This window comes from Podospora anserina, chromosome 1, assembly GCF_000226545.1.
Source record: "Podospora anserina S mat+ genomic DNA chromosome 1, supercontig 1".
NCBI classification, from domain to species: domain Eukaryota; kingdom Fungi; phylum Ascomycota; class Sordariomycetes; order Sordariales; family Podosporaceae; genus Podospora; species Podospora anserina.
The window spans coordinates 2,482,578-2,498,138 of NW_001914859.1; the positions used below are offsets into that span (position 1 = coordinate 2,482,578).

Consider the following 15,561-nt stretch of genomic DNA (forward strand, 5'->3'; position numbering starts at 1 on the left):
GCCCGTTGTTAATAAACCATTGCGTCAAACAGTACAAGATTAGTGAGGTTGTTGCCTAGGTGCTGGTTGGATAGTATAGTGGATGATTTGAGTGCGTGTCAAAGGAATGATACAAAATAGTTACACAAAACAGATGCATGTCAAAGCAAGCCAAAGTAAAAAGGTCTTAATTGTGCAGTCTCGCTATAATCCCCCGAAATCCCAGATAACAAAAGCAAATGAACCGCTATCCCTCTCCACAATCCCTCCACCGCCCTCTCATAAGTATTCCCAGACCTCTTGATGCGATATCTCCCAACGCCTTGGTATGCCAGTCGTAAGATGAGATCGAAAAAAAGTCAAATGCCGTAAGAGCCGAGAACTCCAATGAAAAAGGCAGAAAGAAAAGGAAAGAAAAGCCAGTCCAGATATTATTTGTGAAGCGCTCCAGAGGTATCAATGCTATATCAGTGAAAAGACCTAAGTGTCCTTAGACTTGAAGACACCGTCAACTCCAGGCTCAGAGTCGCCATAAACTTCAGCGTCGAAGCTGTCTTCGTCTTGATAGTCGGAAGGCTTCTCATTGATACTGGGAGACTTCCAGTTGTTCGGTGTCGAACGCAGCAAGTTGTGTCCGGGGATAAAGGTGTTCAAAGCCACGGGGGCAGCAGGTGGCGTAATTTCAAGAATGAGATCGTCCACGTCCTCCTCCGAAATAACACTACCACCAATGGGGGAGCAAAAGTCGTGAGAGCCCAAGTCGCTACCGTTGTCCACAGTCGTTGATTTGCGGATATTCGCAATGTCAAAATCGTGGTCATTGTTTTTAAACTTGCGGTTGATACCGCCCTTCAGCTTGCCATGAATGTCAAAATTCGGAAGCTTAGAGTTATCAAAACCACCCGCAGGCTGAGACTCACCAACTTTACCGATATTTAGGATTAGCTCGGCTGTAAGTTTGGTGACTTGATCACTCCCGGTATAGTTGTCGTCATTACCCGCCGTAACTGCCTCCTCGCAACTGCCAATTGGTGTACAATCATCCCCGGGCTTGTTGTCGTGCCTCTGCTTCTAGCGGTGACCTTGCAGGGAGAATTGAGCTCTCAAGGCCAAAATCTGCTGCTTCTCGGCTTCGGGAAGCATGTCAATCGTCTCTTGAGGTAGCTCCATGACAGCACGCATCAGGGCCTCAGGGTCCTGAGCAGGAGGGGGGGCAGCGACAGGAGGAGGCGCGGCACCAGGGACCGGAACAACCGGGGCAGCGACGGGAGGGGCGGCATAACCACCGACTGGAGTGCCGGTCGCCGCAGGGACAGGGTAGCCGCCATAGTTGGCGGGGACAGCCGCAGGAGGCGGGGCAACGCTCACACCAGTGTCGAGGACGGAGTTGATGGCGTCCGGTGACACCAAGCCCATGATCAACAGGGCCTGGAAAACAGCATAACCAAGCTGGGGAGCTTGGTTCAACAGCTCGGCGCAGCGCGCAGGGTCGTTGGTCGCCAGCGTCTTCATCTGCTGGATGATGTCCAGCAGCTGCGCCGGGGGCAGGGTGCGAAGCGTTTGCGATATGGCATCGGTGCAGCTCACACCAGGAGGGAGATCTTTGCCCTGGGGCAAAGGAGGGAGCGACGAACCGCCCGCGGGGACGACCGGCGCGGCAACGTTGTTACCGTTCGACGGCGCCGAGTAACCGGCAGCAGAAGGGCCCTGGAAAGTATTAGTTTGGATGAATCTCGGATAAAGAAATATCGAGACTTACAGCAGCGTCACGGTCACGACCATCTTCGTCGCTGACCGTTTCATTGCTAAAGTCGACACGCAACTTCCGTCCCATAATCTCATAATCATTCAAGTTTCGGACGGCTGAAGAAGCAGAGTCTAAGGGAATAAAAAGTCAGCAAAAGTAACTTTGAGTATGCGGCTCTGCGACATTTCCACGCCACAGGCCGGTGTCATGTCAGCCTTGAAGAGACTACTTACCGTGGTCAGGGAACTCAGCGAAACCAAAGCCCTTGGGGCGACCAGTCTCTCGATCATAGACGAGGCGAAAGTTCAGGACGCGACCAGCACCACTGAAGATTTCAGTGATTTGCTCCTCGGTGAGTCCTGCAGATAACGGGTTGTTAGCAATCGACTTTGAAAAGACGTAATATGATCTCGACGACTTGCCATATGGGATGTTGCCCACGAAGACGACACGAGAGGGCTGTCTGTTTGACATCTTTGCGATCAGAGGATGCGCAAAGCCTGGAGTGAAAAGAGTCGCTTTGAAAATTCGGTGGAAATAAGTAATTGACTGGCAGAGAGTCGATGACTAATTGAAATGGAAGTCGCGGCGTCAATGTTGTCTCGGCGAAGGAAGGGGAAAAAAGGCTGGTTGCGATGATGCGTTGCGCTTCGATGCGATGCGAAGCAGTAGTTGACAAGTCACCCTGGTCTTGAGAGGCGCGAAGGGCAAAATCCGTGGAAGGAACAATCAAATTCACCACAATAGGTGTGAACTACCGATAGCAATTGGGACTTGAATTGCTCCTTCTCATCCAATATCACACTGGCCGCTAAATTTTTACAAAGACTGTGCAAGACCGTCTGAACTTGCTCACTTTGGCGACAACTGGGCGATGGTGGTGGGGGACAATTGACTGGATGTTGATGGAGCAATCGGAAGGTGAGGTTCAATTCTTGGGCTAAAAATGTATGGAGCAAAGTACCCCAGTACCGTGAACCAGCCTGGATTTGGCCAAGCTTTGAGGCGCGAAGAGCAAGGATGTGAATGTCACGAGAGCACGTGATATGGGTTTGGAGAGAGGTGGCCCATGCGTGCTGGGAACCCTGCTTCCTGCAAGTGGTGTTCGTCAGCGATGAAGAGAAGCGACTGGTTCCACACCTCGTGAAGCTGCAAGCTCTTTCTCCACAGCGCAAACCAGCTGCCATTCAGCACCAGCCACTATACCTAGACAACAGACAAGATGGCGAACCGCAATCCCTTCCAGGATTATATGAACAAGCTGCAGTATGCGGCCCAACAAACTCGCTCCGGAGGCAGAATGCCCGGCGGAGGTGGTGGCATCGCAGGAGGGGTTGCTGCTCTCGCTGTCCTTGGTGGTGGCGCCTTGCTGTTTCAGAGTGCGCTGTTCAACGTCGATGGTGGTCACAGAGCGATCAAGTACCGGAGAATAAGTGGTGTCAGCAAGGATATCTATACCGAAGGTATGTTGGGTTTAGACATTACACTCTTGCTGTAGAGACAGACTAACTGACTTATAAATATTCACACAGGAACTCACTTTGTCGTCCCATGGTTCGAGACTCCTATTGTCTACGATGTTCGTGCTAAGCCGAGAAACGTTTCTTCCCTCACCGGTACCAAGGATCTTCAAATGGTCAACATCACCTGCCGTGTCCTCTCGAGACCCGAAATCACCGCCCTTCCTCAGATCTACCGCACTCTCGGCACCGACTATGACGAGCGTGTCCTCCCTTCGATTGTCAACGAAGTGCTGAAGAGCGTTGTTGCCCAGTTCAATGCCAGTCAGCTGATCACACAAAGAGAAATGGTTGCCAAGCTGGTTCGTGAGAACCTCTCCAGGAGAGCTGCGCGCTTCAACATTCTTCTGGACGACGTGTCTTTGACGGTGGGTTCCTCTTTGTGGAAATCACATTGCTTAACAAACCGCTAACAATTTATTAGCATCTTGCCTTCTCTCCTGAGTTCACAGCTGCCGTTGAAGCCAAGCAGGTTGCCCAACAAGAGGCTCAACGTGCCGCATTCATCGTCGACAAGGCTCGCCAGGAGAAGCAGGCCATGGTTGTCAAGGCTCAGGGTGAGGCTCGCTCTGCTGAGCTCATTGGTGAGGCTATCAAGAAGAACAAGTCATATCTGGAGTTGAAGAAGCTGGAGAACGCTCGTTCCATTGCCCAGATCATCCAGGAGGCTGGTGGCAAGAACAGACTGCTCCTTGACTCTGAAGGTCTTGGGTTGAACGTCTTTGATGAGGAGAACAAATAAGGAAGCTGTGTTTTGAAAGAGGTGGGAATGGAGGTATTGAATCAATCTCCACTGTCTGTATGTATAGGCTGAACATTTTACAAAGCCCCTGTGTATGAGTACGTTGGTGAAAAGATGCATTGAAGAAGTCATGAAGTGTCTGGAGTTGGCGGTCAGAGTCACACATTTTGAGAAACTTATTTGTTCATCCCGTTTATTTTTGAGTACATTGTCAGCATAATGGTCTTTATTGCCCCTTAAGTAACAGCTCCAGCAGCTCAATAAGGCTGAACAATTAATGGGCCTCATCCATTACCAAGCAGCCCCCAGCGAGCCAAGCCTGAGGCTCACCCACCAACCCCACACAAACCGACCGACCCGCGGACCCACAATCAACCTACCTGCCCCACTAACCCCTCCTTGCGGCCGCCTGCTGGGACAGCAGCTGCCATCGATGGCGGGTGGCTCACTTGGCGACTGCTGCCTCTCGAGCTTGCCAGCATTGCTGACCGGTGTAGTATTCTTCCTCTTTCTGCCAGCAACAACATTCACCACCATCCCACGAGTGCTTGATCTTGAAGAACAACAACCAACAGATAGACAACTATCCCTTATTTCACCCAAGAATCACTTAGTGGAAAGACACAAAAGCCAAACGCCAAGATGCTCGTAAAGTCCGTTCAGCCCCGCCATACCGTGCTTGCGCGATGAACTGACTGACGGGTGGGATAGAGTACGCACCCTCACCGGAAAGGAAATCGAGCTCAACGTCGAGGGCTCCGACAAGGTCTCCAAGATCAAGGAGCTGGTGGAGGAGAAGGAGGGGATCCCGCCCGTGCAGCAGAGGTTGATCTTTGGGGGGAAACAAATGTACCCTCCCCCACACCACCACTACCACCACCACCACCACTTATTTTGAGTGTGTTAATAGTTGCTAATGATGGTAAAAAACCAATAGGGTCGACGACAAAACCGCTGATGACTATGGGCTTGAGGGTGGCGCGACGTTACATTTGGTTTTGGCGTTGAGGGGTGGGCTTTAAAAAAGAAAGAAAAAAATGATAGGGAGGGAAAGGGGATAATGGGGGTGGTAGCTGTAAAGGGTTATGAATATAGGCAATACGGCAGAGTGGGAAAGTTTGGCTGTTGTTAGGTACAACAAGATGAGGCAAACAAGGTGATGATGATGGTGGACATCAGCGCTGTGGAGGAAGGGTGACAGTGTTTTGTTGAGGAGGTAGCGTAGATGGTGGGTAGGTGGGATCGAGCGTCTTATGGGATATGATCTTGCCTTGCCTAGGGAAAGTCACTCATGAATGAAGAATGCATATTTACATCAGTCTTCGCCTCGTGTGCTGAACCGAATATATGGATGGAGATCAAGATGCTGAACACGATCAGAAGCAATTCGAGTCTTGGAAAACCCATCACTTAAAAACGATATATAAGCAGAAGTAAAGCCCCGTATAAAAGCCCATCCATTCAATCGATCATCGTACACATTCATATAACCATAGGTCATGCCCGTGTAAAAACCATTCCATTCATCCCTCCATCGTACACCAACTTCCAGATAGGCACCGCTTAATCTCGGGTATCTGCTTGTATCAAGCTTAAAAAACCATCTCAACGCCTGCTGAAAATGCCAACCATCCTCGCTGATTTCCATGCAAATCCCAAAATTCGAATTCCCCCACAAAATGCATCCCTTCTACGTTCCCTAACGGGGGACCCGCTTGCTCGGACGCATGAAAATGTCCACAGGTTTGCGCTTGCGGACGATAGGAGCAGCGGGCCCCCTAGAGCCGACAGCAGGCGAGTTGCTAGCACCCGCAGGCGCGGGTGCGGGCGAGGTCTCGCCAGTGAACGACTTTGGTGGCGAGCGGGCCGCCACCGGTGCCTTGATGGCGCCAGGCGTCGCAGAGAGAAGACCACGGGGTCTGGCGACGGGTTGTTTCTTGGGAGAAACGACCCTCTCCACCGCGGCTTCGAGTTCCTCCACAGACAGGCTTCCACGCTGGGGAGGACTGGCGGGTTCGTCATCACCAAACAAGTCGTCACCCCCATTGCTGGGGATGTGGTCGTCTTCATCATCGCTGAAGGAGATGATGTTGGCTGGTTTGGCGATGGCGGTGCCCTTGCCCTTGATTGAAAGGAGCCGGTTCTCGCGTTCTTTGCGGTCACGATCACTGACTGTGGTGTCAGAGGCCTTTCTGATTGGGGCGTTGACAATGGTGGCAGCGGCGTCGAACTGGCGATTGATACGAGCGTCGTTCTGCATGGCAATTGGTGCCTGTCTGATTTGGCTTTGCCTGACAGGAATGCGGCCAGCGGGGTTGGAGAGCTTCAGACGACTGGTCTCAGCGGCGACTTGCCTCTTGGCCTTAGCAATGAAAGTCTTCTTCGGGCGAGGCTGAGAGGACCAGTGGCCGGCTTTGGGACCCTCGCGTTGGCGTTGCGAATAGTGAAGAGGCAGTCGGCGAGATTCAGGAACAGAGATAATCTTGGCTTGACGGGAGGAACGCTGGCCATTGGCATCTTCCATTTTCTTCATGAAGGCATTGGTAGCCTCTTCGAGCTGTTGGTTGTAGACCGTCTCGTACTTCTTATAGACTTTGTACCAAGACTTTGGGTCCTTTGGCTGCCAACTATACTGAGCAGCAAGCGTTTTGAAGTCGCGCTCGATAAGATGCTTCCAATCTATCGACCAATGTTAGCAATGAGTCCCGAGCCAAGGGCAAATAATGGCAGAACTTACGAGATGGTGAAACTTCGTAGATTCGCTCATCTGTCTCCTGCTCGAGGGTGTGAAGGTGCTCGGCGGTCTTCACGGCCCTGAGGACCGGCTGCAAGAGGTGGGTAGGCATGTCTCCTAAGCTTGGGATGTCTTGAATGTTTCTAATTGCGACATCAAGAGCCATGTCGAGAAGAGGACGAGGACCGTTCCTCCGAAAAGGGCCGGTAGATATTTGAAGCTCCATGATGACTGAAAGTGGGTCTCACCCGTGGTGACAATAGTGGTGACAATAGGGTGGAAGTCGAACAATGGAATCAATAGAAAGTTGCGGGGCGGGTGGCTTGGAGTTGGAGATGTTGCTCTCGTAGAATTTGCTCGTTGTGCGCCGACCGTCGTCCAGAACTGATCCAATAAGCACCTTCGAAAAGACACAGATGATGTTCAGGGAAGGTGATGGTGAGACCGTAAAGAGGTCCGGGAAAACGGGCCTTTAACCAGGGAAGTTGTGATCAAAGGTAGATTCTATTAGATATCCTTTTGCGCAAAAAATCATTGCACCATCCAGCTCAGAAGTGTACGAAAGTATCACCAAAGTCGAGAATCAAGTGAGATCCAGAAGGTTTCAAGATAGGAGGTTGCGACTCTCTTTTATACAACCGTCACCTGCTACTAGGGTGCCCGGGCCACATGAGCCTCGGGACCCGCATCGCGGATCCACCAATCCCCAATAGGCTAGTGCAGATCTATTCATTGTCTGGCAGCCCATTTGAGGAACTTGAGAGCATTGTCGATGCATATGCCTGGTCGAGAATGATTCTTTAAAACGGCATCTAGTTTGACTATTTGACGTATTCCCGCAGAGTTTCCAAACGGAGTTTTCGCTCGTCGCGGTTGGTAACTCTGGCAGAGCAGGTACGGAGTACAGTAGATTCTCCAATCTCCGTCACGGACATCTCTTGGCATTGACCTCTCGGCGCGCCAGGGTCCAGGGAAGCCGCAAACTGCCCAAGAAGCTGGATTGGCGCGCAAACTGCGCTCTTCAAACCTGACAACAAACTTTCAACCGCTGCACTTCTGTCCCCAACAACCACCATCCTGACCGAAGTTACCATAGCTCCATCCACGGAGCTACTGAAACCAAACTTACGCGTAAATACCTAATTGCGGGTACTTGAGGCGATTTCGCACTTTCCAGAGAAATCGGCCGAGATCGACAGCATCTTGTGACGCCAGTATTGTCGAACCACTCAGAGTGCCACGAGCCTCCCACCCAGTTTCACACTTATACCAGATCCCCAAATGGAGCGACCAGAAGGCTGGGGCCTCCTAAGCGAAAAAGAAGAAAATGAACTCCACAAAGCCCGACTCCTCGCCGTAGAAGAGAAGGCCTACAAGCGCATCACCAAGCGCATCAACACCCTCTACCGCTTCGCAGACCCCATCCTCATGCGAGAGCCAGAAAATTACCCGTCCCAAAAAGATGACACCTCCAGCCCAGCCCCTACTCCCGCCGCTGTCCCCGATGTCACCACCCCGAGACTCGACTACGCCCGAATGTACCAAGACATCACCCTCGACTTCGCCGCCTTTGACAGCAGCATGGAGCGCCTCCAATTCCTCTTCACCGCCAACGAAAAGGACAGGCAACACTACGCCCAAGAGCGCGAGCGAATCAAGCGCGACATCACCTCTGTCCGCGCCAACATCATCCACCTCAATCAGAAATTGGAGCAGGCGAAAGAGACGCAGGAGCAGCGGAAGCAGTTTGACAAGTTGGCGGATGAGATCACAAAAAATCCAGCTTTGCGCGCTCGGGAGGAGCAAAAGGCGGCTATAAGGAAGCTGCAAGATGAAATTGCCGAGCTCAAGGCGGAGAGTTCTACCTACAGCGACACATGGGTCGAGCGCCGCAATCAGTTCTCTAGGATCATGGATGAATCTATGGCACTTCGGCGGTTGATCAGGGATGAGAAGGAGGAAGTTGAGAGAAGGGAGGGTATGGATGAGTCGAATGAGGCAGAGGCTGGACAGACGCCTAGGCCGGGAACGCCTGGCGGGAATGCTACTCCTAGGGGGGAGAGCGGACTTAAGAACTCGATTGAGGCTGGGGATGTGGTTGGCACTCCTAGGGCGATGTCCACGGCGGGTGGTAGGACACCTGCTAGGGAGAGTCCCGCGCCGTCGACGCAGGATAATGGGTCGTTTCTGAAGCCGGGGAATGCGCTGGGGGCAAGCTTTGGGAGTGGTGGGCAGAGTAGGGAGGGGACGGCGGAGCATAGGACTGAGCAAGAGGAGCGGGAGGGGAGGGATCAGGGTGATGTTGAGATGGAGGATGAGCCGCCGAGGGATGATGAGTCGGAGCCGGATAGCCCTCTGTCTCCCCCGCCAGCGGACTTGCCTCAGATTTTGGTGGACGGACAGGGCGATAGTATGGATACCACATGAACACGGAAAATGACAGACATGGTTAAGGAGGGCGCAATGCAATGTAAAGATATCGTCTGATTGTTGCTAGATATCCTGTCTAGGCAACATTTAACACTCAACTGAGCCAAGAACAACTACTTGTTAGATAGCGTTAATACCAACAATGTAATGTAAACTGGTACAATATAAATCAATTTGTAGTTCAAGCACCTCATCGTCAAATAATATTAATTATGAACACGGCCTACTTGCTTTTCTTCCATGAAATATCTACTACTCCTGCTTAGCAACCTTCTTCCCACTCTCCACAGCCTCCCTCGCCTTCTTCAGCTCCTCCTCCTTGCCCTCCGCCCCATCGCTCTCCGTGATGGCGATTTGCTCCTCCAGGTTCTGGACAGCTTCGGAGATCTTGTCACGGAGAGGACCGAAGACGGCTTTGGTTTCCTCGAGGGCGGTTTGCTATTGTTGAGGGTTAGGGTTATTCCAACGAATCTGTCAGGAGGACAGTTGAAGAGAATCATTTACCTCTTGCTTCAACATGTAAGGGGCGTTGCTGTCGAGGTCGGGCTTGCCGGCGGCAATCTCAGTCTGGAGCTTGGAGATGCGGGTTTCTTGATGGGCGAGCTCCTTGTGGTAGTAGGACTCTTCTTTTACGAGGCGGAGGACAGAGTTGGTTGCTCTCTCGAGGGGGGTGGGGGGTGCCATTTTGGATAGGTTTGAGTGGTTGTGGTTGGTTTGTAGAGGAAGAGGTGGGAGATGTAGAATGGAGGATGTTATATGAGCTTTGGTTTATTGTTTCTGCCTGATGGTGTTGATGGTGTAAGCGAGTGAGTGAAGCCTGATGAGGCAGGCTGTATGTTGACTTGGCTGCTGTTTGGCTGTGAGTGGTGGGGTTGGCGGGGTAAATTTGGAGAGTCAGGGTTATAGCGGATGAGGCAAGCTGCGCGATGGCAGGTGCGAGGAAGTTGGATGGGTTTGGCAACGGTTGATGGCGTCGTTTTTTGCAAAGCAGTTTGTGCGAGGCGCTTTCAATGTTTGTCCTGTTCATGTTCTACATTTATAAGAAGGCGGATAAGGTTGTTTAAAGAGAGGGTAAAAGCATTGAAATCTAAAGCCTTCAAGCATGTTCGGATTTACCAAAAAACCCAGACGAGCCTTCAACCATAGTTGAATGGAGTTAAACCTTACCCAAGCCCAATTTTGATGTAGGATATAGAGCTATGACAAGGAGATACTTTACCCCGTGACTTCAATGCTTACTTTGCCTAATCTGAAGAGAGCTCAAAACTCAAATGGTAGGATGTTTAGATATGTCGGATAAATGCATATCAAAAATATCAACATCTCTGTAACCGAGTACGGCCCCTAGTCTGTTTCGAAATGTTTCCAAATCCAACTCCAAGATTGAAACGCGCCAGTGTGGCTCTCCAGAAGATTCGGTTTCCCATTCATTGATAGCTTACCCCCGATTTGGTCAGGGTATCGCTGACTTAATGAGGCCGTCACTTTCCCCAGACAACAGCTCAAGCTTGGTGATGCTGGATGCCTCAAGGCCATATCATATATCCGACATTCTAGCCAGAAAACCTCCTTACAAATGCCATCTCTTTGCCATCCCACGTTTCTTGTCACATGGCCTTTGATTGGTGTCCCCCCACAATGGAAGGGCTGCAGGTGCAAGGCTTGATCGAAGTGACATGCGCCGGGGCGAAGAAGTGCCAAGCTAAGCCATGCTAGGATGGAAGCTCGGATGGGCTTAACCGAGTTGGGGAAGCTTTTGGACACGCCTCCGACCCCTGGTCCCGGTGGCCACTCAGCGCAAACTCCACCAACAAGCACTGCAGAGGGGCGACATCACTTTGTTGGAACTGGACACGTCGTGCACATGTATTTTGAACTTCCTAAATAAGACTGACCTTTTTTTTTATTCTTTTTTTTTTAAAAAAAAATATATCTTGCTCCAGCCCATATTTATCTCGCCTTCCCTTCAATCCACTCACTCTGGCCCATTTTCTTAAGAGGCTGCAACTCTAGATTTTCTTTGCGCATGGTCGTTCTCATAACCTCTTGCGCTTCCCTGAATTCGCAGGACACTCGACAGGGCTTTCGAGTTTGAGCTTTTCTTCTCTGACAACCAACCACCTCTCTATCTTTAAAATACCAGCCTCTTGGGTTTAGAGACCGCCTTCGCTTTCTGACAAAGAGCGACACTTTTCCACTATACTGCACCAGCCGGAACACGGCAGAAGTGCAATAATGGACAACGCCTTCGCGCGATCGTCCCAAGAGGTGCTCAGCACTCTGGGCGTAAATCCAGCAACTGGGTTGACAGATGCCCAAGTCAAAAGCTTACAGGCGAAGCATGGTAAAAATGGTATGTAGTTGATGTTAGGTTTATGCTTCGCTATCGCGAACGTCGATCCCTTGGCTAACTGGTCTGTTCTCTGTAGCTATCGCCGAAGAACCGCCTACTCCATTATGGGAACTCATCCTTGAACAGTTCAAGGACCAATTGGTCCTGATCCTTCTCGGTTCCGCCGCGGTTTCCTTCGTTTTGGCTCTCTTCGAGGAGGAGGGTGGATGGAGCGCATTCGTCGACCCGGCCGTCATTCTCACCATCTTGGTTCTCAACGCCGTCGTCGGAGTCTCGCAAGAAAGCAGCGCCGAAAAGGCCATTGCCGCCCTTCAGGAATACTCAGCCAACGAGGCCAATGTTGTGCGCAATGGGCAGCTTCACAGGATCAAGGCTGAGGAGTTGGTTCCGGGTGACATTGTGGATGTTTCTGTGGGCGCTCGTATCCCTGCCGACTGCCGCTTGATTTCGATCCACAGCAACAGCTTCGCTGTCGACCAGGCCATTCTTACCGGAGAAAGCGAAAGTGTGGGCAAGGATAGCGAGGTTGTTGTCAAGGATGAGAAGGCTGTGAAGCAGGACCAGGTCAATATGCTTTTCTCGGGCACTACCGTCGTCACCGGCCACGCCAGGGCTGTGGTTGTCTTGACTGGTTCCAATACGGCGATTGGCGACATTCATGAGAGTATCACGGCGCAAATCTCCGAGCCGACCCCTTTGAAGCAGAAGCTCAATGATTTTGGTGACCAGCTCGCCAAGGTCATCACTGTTATCTGCGTTCTCGTCTGGCTCATCAACATTCCTCACTTCAGTGACCCCAGCCATGGAAGCTACGCCAAGGGTGCCATCTACTACCTCAAGATCGCTGTCTCGCTTGGTGTTGCTGCTATCCCGGAAGGTCTGGCTGTAGTCATTACCACTTGTCTCGCTTTGGGAACTCGCAAGATGGCAGCCAAGAACGCAGTTGTCAGAAGCTTGCCCTCTGTTGAGACCCTTGGAAGCTGCAGTGTTATCTGCTCCGACAAGACCGGTACTCTTACTACCAACCAGATGAGCGTCAGCAAAGTTGTCTATCTGAGCGCCAATGGCACTGGGTTGGAGGAACTGGATGTCGAGGGAACCACATTCGAACCTCGGGGCGATATCAGGTCTAACGGCAAGGTTGTTACCGACCTTGTCCAGGAGTCCTCAACCATCCTTCAAATGACCCAGGTCGCCGCCCTCTGCAACGATGCCCGCCTTGATTACCACTCACACACTGACAGCTACTCCAACGTCGGCGAGCCTACTGAAGGTGCCCTTCGTGTTATGGTTGAAAAGGTGGGCCCTTGCGCCCCTGCTGACTGCAACCCCAAGGACCGTGTTCACTATGCCAGCTCTTGGTACGAGAAGCAGTTCAGCCGCCTTGTCACCTACGAATTCTCTCGCGATCGCAAGAGTATGTCAGTGCTGGTGCAAAACGGAAACTCCCAAAAGCTCTTTGTCAAGGGCGCCCCCGAGTCGATCATTGAACGCTGCACCCACACCCTTGTTGGCCGCGATGGAAAGAAGGTCCCCATGGACCGCAACCTGGCTGATCTTCTTCTGAAGGAAGTGGTTGATTATGGTAACAAGGGTCTTCGTGTTATCGCTTTGGCTAGCCGTGACAACGTTCAGGGCGAGTCTCTCCTGCATAAGGCCAAGTCTACCTCAGAGTACGCCCAACTGGAACAGAATCTTACTCTCCTTGGTCTCGTTGGTATGCTGGATCCTCCTCGTCCCGAGGTTGCTGGCTCAATTCAGAAGTGCAAGGATGCCGGTATCCGTGTTATCGTCGTTACCGGTGACAACCGCAACACTGCTGAGACCATCTGCCGCCAGATTGGTGTCTTTGGCCCTGACGAGGATCTCACTGGAAAGAGCTTCACTGGTCGTGAATTTGATAATCTGAGCCACAGCGAGCAGCTTGAGGCGGCCAAGAACGCTTCTCTTTTCTCCCGTGTCGAGCCCACTCACAAGTCTAAGCTTGTTGACCTCCTTCAGTCCCTTGGCGAGGTTGTTGCCATGACTGGCGATGGTGTCAACGATGCTCCTGCTCTCAAGAAGGCCGATATTGGCGTTGCTATGGGTTCTGGTACTGATGTCTCTAAGCTCGCAGCTGACATGGTTCTGGCCGATGACAACTTTGCCACCATTGGTGTTGCCATCGAGGAAGGCCGTGCCATCTACAACAACACTCAACAGTTCATCCGGTATCTCATCTCTTCCAACATCGGCGAGGTCGTTTCTATCTTCCTTACCGCTGCTCTTGGCATGCCTGAGGCTCTTATCCCTGTTCAGCTCCTCTGGGTCAACCTCGTCACCGACGGTCTCCCAGCCACCGCCCTGTCCTTCAACCCGCCTGACCACGACATCATGAGACGCCAGCCCAGAAAGCGCGACGAGGCCCTTATCGGTGGCTGGTTGTTCATCCGCTACCTGATCATCGGCACCTACGTCGGTCTCGCCACTGTGGCCGGTTACGCCTGGTGGTTCATGTTCTACTCTGAGGGTCCCCAGATCAGCTTCTACCAGCTCTCCCACTTCCACCACTGCAAGACTGAGTTCCCCGAGATTGGCTGTGCCATGTTCACCGATGTCCGGGCCAAGGCCGGCTCTACTGTCTCCCTTTCTATTCTCGTCGTCATTGAGATGTTCAACGCCATGAATGCGCTGTCATCGAGCGAATCGCTGCTCACGCTTCCAGTGTGGAAGAACATGATGCTTGTGTATGCCATCGCTCTGTCGATGGCACTTCATTTTGCCCTGCTTTACACCCCCTTCTTGCAGACTCTCTTCTCTATCTTGCCTCTGAATGCGGCTGAGTGGAAGGCTGTGGTGGCCATCAGTGCGCCAGTTGTGTAAGTTTAGCCTCTTTTCCTTTATACGCTAATGAACACTTTGCTAACTTTGAATTTGCAGTCTCATCGACGAAGTGTTGAAGTTTGTGGAGCGCAGGTTTTTTATGCAGACTCCAGTGTCGAGCTCTGCTGTGGTCTCTAAAGATAAGAAGGATCTATAGAGGAGTTACAGGAGAAGAATTAGAGAAGACATATAACAAGACAAAAATGATATTTGGGCGGTAAAACCGCACGTATTAAACGATATTTAGACACTGTACATGAAGCGTAATGATATAGCATTGCTTTAGCACAGATACCATTTGACAGATGCAAATTGCATTTCCCATCTTCTGAGGACAATTCTTGTATCAGATGGAAAACTTGATCCTTGACGGTGGTCATTGTATGCTCTCAAAATATCATTTACTGTTACAACGCCTAGTATGTCCCAACTCCCGCCTGCCACAGAAGAGACACAGCGGTTGCTACCCTTTGCCCAGGTTCATTCCCTTGATCTAAAACATTTCTTCTTCTTCGTGCACCCTTTCTAATCCTGCCGTCCCTTGAGCAGTCTCTTGGTCACCTTGTCCTTCTCAATAATGTACACATGAGCACCCCAACCGGAAAGGGCATCTCTGTCGACGGCGTTGAGAAGGGACTGGGAAATCGTCTCGAAAAGCTGATCAGGGCCCTATATCATTCTCCAGTCAGCATTCTCTCCCTTTTTGATATTTCCGAAAACACTCACAAGATTCGGCTCCCACAAACTCTCACACATGCCAAACAGCTGCTCCGTCGCCGTCCCACTGACAATAAAGTCCTTTGCAAAATCAATGCACCCAATACTATCAAACCCGCAGATAAATGGCTGGCCCGTCTTGGGGTCCAGCCCCGCAACGACGGGGGAGACAAACCACGGACCGAAGCGGCGCTCGTACAGGGAGGAAGATACAAGGTTGGCAAAGGTGCGGGGGGCGATCTGGCGCTCTTCGCGGAGGCGGTACATGTTTACTTTGTAGCGGAAGAGGTCCGAGACGGTGGCCACGTCGGTGGCGAGGCCGGTGAGGCCGAGGAAGACGTTGTCGCCGTATTGGAAGATTTTGGGGAAGTTGTTGGAGACGGTGAGGGCTTGGAGGCCGAGGCGGAGGTCGCAGGCTATGGCTACGCAGTCTTTGCCTACCATTGCTACGCAGGCGCCGCCGTCTGGAAGGGGGGG

The 15,561-nt window shown here is 51.7% G+C and overlaps 8 protein-coding genes across 8 annotated transcripts; 4 read left to right on the forward strand and 4 right to left on the reverse strand.

The window, feature by feature from the left end:
- Positions 1-1,050: 1,050 nt before the first annotated feature.
- On the reverse strand, positions 1,051-2,200 carry PODANS_1_6970 (uncharacterized protein; the record flags this gene model as incomplete). Its single annotated transcript, XM_001912882.1, has 3 exons — positions 1,051-1,686; positions 1,775-1,857; positions 1,960-2,200. The coding sequence occupies 3 exons, from the start codon at positions 2,198-2,200 to the stop codon at positions 1,051-1,053; spliced, it is 960 nt and encodes a 319-aa protein (XP_001912917.1).
- A 748-nt stretch (positions 2,201-2,948) lies between these two features.
- PODANS_1_6980 (uncharacterized protein) lies at positions 2,949-3,988 on the forward strand (the record flags this gene model as incomplete). The annotated part of the gene is made up of 3 exons (XM_001912883.1): positions 2,949-3,189; positions 3,259-3,614; positions 3,671-3,988. The coding sequence occupies 3 exons, from the start codon at positions 2,949-2,951 to the stop codon at positions 3,986-3,988; spliced, it is 915 nt and encodes a 304-aa protein (XP_001912918.1).
- A 277-nt stretch (positions 3,989-4,265) lies between these two features.
- PODANS_1_6990 (uncharacterized protein) lies at positions 4,266-5,010 on the forward strand (the record flags this gene model as incomplete). Its single annotated transcript, XM_001912884.1, has 3 exons — positions 4,266-4,636; positions 4,700-4,837; positions 4,926-5,010. 3 exons carry the CDS (start codon positions 4,266-4,268, stop codon positions 5,008-5,010), a joined length of 594 nt encoding a protein of 197 aa, XP_001912919.1.
- A 677-nt stretch (positions 5,011-5,687) lies between these two features.
- On the reverse strand, positions 5,688-6,948 carry PODANS_1_7000 (uncharacterized protein; the record flags this gene model as incomplete). Its single annotated transcript, XM_001912885.1, has 2 exons — positions 5,688-6,667; positions 6,726-6,948. The coding sequence occupies 2 exons, from the start codon at positions 6,946-6,948 to the stop codon at positions 5,688-5,690; spliced, it is 1,203 nt and encodes a 400-aa protein (XP_001912920.1).
- Positions 6,949-8,003: 1,055 nt separating this feature from the next.
- PODANS_1_7010 (uncharacterized protein) lies at positions 8,004-9,149 on the forward strand (the record flags this gene model as incomplete). Its single annotated transcript, XM_001912886.1, has 1 exon — positions 8,004-9,149. The coding sequence occupies one exon, from the start codon at positions 8,004-8,006 to the stop codon at positions 9,147-9,149; it is 1,146 nt and encodes a 381-aa protein (XP_001912921.1).
- Positions 9,150-9,404: 255 nt separating this feature from the next.
- Positions 9,405-9,920, reverse strand: PODANS_1_7020 (uncharacterized protein; the record flags this gene model as incomplete). Its single annotated transcript, XM_001912887.1, has 2 exons — positions 9,405-9,590; positions 9,657-9,920. Coding segments are annotated over 2 exons (450 nt in total), but the record flags the coding sequence as incomplete, so codon positions are not given.
- A 1,467-nt stretch (positions 9,921-11,387) lies between these two features.
- On the forward strand, positions 11,388-14,524 carry PODANS_1_7030 (uncharacterized protein; the record flags this gene model as incomplete). Its single annotated transcript, XM_001912888.1, has 3 exons — positions 11,388-11,505; positions 11,582-14,363; positions 14,425-14,524. The coding sequence occupies 3 exons, from the start codon at positions 11,388-11,390 to the stop codon at positions 14,522-14,524; spliced, it is 3,000 nt and encodes a 999-aa protein (XP_001912923.1).
- A 368-nt stretch (positions 14,525-14,892) lies between these two features.
- PODANS_1_7040 (uncharacterized protein) lies at positions 14,893-15,561 on the reverse strand (the record flags this gene model as incomplete). Its single annotated transcript, XM_001912889.1, has 2 exons — positions 14,893-15,036; positions 15,094-15,561. Coding segments are annotated over 2 exons (612 nt in total), but the record flags the coding sequence as incomplete, so codon positions are not given.